The sequence below is a fragment of the Sardina pilchardus genome, chromosome 1 (assembly GCF_963854185.1).
Source record: "Sardina pilchardus chromosome 1, fSarPil1.1, whole genome shotgun sequence".
NCBI lineage: Eukaryota > Metazoa > Chordata > Actinopteri > Clupeiformes > Clupeidae > Sardina > Sardina pilchardus.
In genome coordinates this window covers 29,030,430-29,032,173 of record NC_084994.1, presented here as the reverse complement: position 1 = coordinate 29,032,173, position 1,744 = coordinate 29,030,430, and the positions used below count along the sequence as shown (strand labels likewise).

At 39.1% G+C, this 1,744-nt stretch overlaps 1 protein-coding gene across 1 annotated transcript in view; it reads left to right on the top strand.

The window, feature by feature from the left end:
• Positions 1 to 1,390, top strand: part of LOC134077957 (NLR family CARD domain-containing protein 3-like) — a 2,122-nt gene extending 732 nt beyond the window's left edge. The window contains exons 1-3 of the mRNA XM_062533593.1: positions 1 to 342; positions 581 to 757; positions 1,354 to 1,390. The exon at positions 1 to 342 is cut by the window's left edge and continues 732 nt beyond it. Of these exons, the coding sequence (XP_062389577.1) occupies positions 1 to 342; positions 581 to 757; positions 1,354 to 1,390 (556 nt within the window). The remainder of the gene's footprint in view (positions 343 to 580; positions 758 to 1,353) is intronic.
• Positions 1,391 to 1,744: the final 354 nt, after the last annotated feature.

Genomic DNA, 1,744 nt, shown 5'->3' with positions numbered 1-1,744 from the left:
CCCCTTATTCAATACCTTGAAGGAGAAGACCAGCTGGCTGTCCAAACACTCTCGGGTTAACCTCTACACATCTGCTGTGGATGAAGCACTGCAAAGCCAGAATGGACATTTAGATCTTTTTGTGCGCTTCATTCTTGGACTGGCTCCAATGTTGGAGCCTAAAATCCGGTCCCCACTAGATTTGATTCTGCCACGTTTATATGTCAGAGAAGAGAGCATCAGCAAAACAGTCCAACACATCAAAGTGAAGATCAGGGAAGACATCTCATCAGAACGGATCATTAACCTCTTCCACTGTTTAAATGAGCTTGGGGACAACACACTGGTTGATGAAATCAACAGGTAGCTAAATAACACATCATTTCCTTCTGCAAATTTAAAGTATTCTACCTCTGAAAAAATATGCTTATTGGTTTACATACATCTAACTGTTGTGGTGATGGGACTGATTGTGAAAGGAAAGGCCTGGGAAAGGGAATGATTGTGTGCATAAAATGAATCCAATCAAATTGTAATATAATTCAATTATATTCCATATTATAGTAATTTCTATTGTGAAATTATTGTGTTTGTTACTTAGGTACATAAAGTCAGCAGATGAGGAGAAGAAACTGACTCCAGCCCAGTGTTCAGCTCTGGCTTATGTACTGCTGATGTCAACGGAGGACTTGGAGGAGTTTGATCTGAAGAAATACCTGAGATCACAGGAAGGGTTCCGTCGAATGCTTCCTGTAGTGAAAGTGTCAAGAAAAGTTTGGTGGGTATAAATAGAAATGTTTTTAGCAGACTAATTTTGTATTAACCCCTTAGTACAGAAAAATGCTGTCTTCCTTGGTTCTACATAATAGACAAACAAATAAACACAATAGACAATAATCAACTTACTGACTTACTGAAAGAGTTGAGTTTGCCTTGAGATGGGAGAAATACGGATTTCAATGTTGGACTTCCTGCTTTAAATGATGTAAAAATCATCATTTTACATCATTGAAAGCAGGAAGTCCTATTCATGGGTTTCATTGAAATCCATATTTCTCCCATCTCAATGTAAACTGAGGGAATGATGCATGACCATTCAAAAACATGACTGGCTTTCTAAAGATACAAAGCTTAATGCTAATCGGTGAATTGTCCCTTTAAGATAAGACCAAAAGGTCCATGCTGGGATAGCACGTAGTAGTTTGAAAAGTTGTGGATTCGATTCAAGCATTGTACCCTTGAGTAAGGCACTTAACCGCAAGTCACTCTGGGGAGAGTGCCCCTTGTAATAGAAGTGAATGTAAGTAAGTCTCTTTGGATAAAAGCATCTGCTACATAAATGTAAATGTAAATCCATGTGGTGGCCCCATTCAGGGCCAGGAAGCAAACTGAGGTGAGACTCATCAAGTGAGAGAGATTTTGAGTTTGTTTCACATGCTTCATTATTGTTTTTTACTGGAATGAAGATTGAATGCTGCATCAACCAAAGAAACATAATTTAATTTTCCCTACCATCACATTCAGATTTTTCTTACACATCACATGTGTTTGTTAAACAGGCTGAATCAGTGTCACCTCTCTAAAGCAAGCTGTGAAATGATGGCATCTGTGCTGCAGAGGACTCCTTCCCATCTGAGAGAACTGGACATGAGTGACAATGACCTGCAGGATGAAGGAGTGAAGCTGCTCTGTGTGGGACTAAGAGAACCACAATGCAAGCTGGAGACATTGAGGTCAGTATAATTAGGAATGTTATGTAATATAA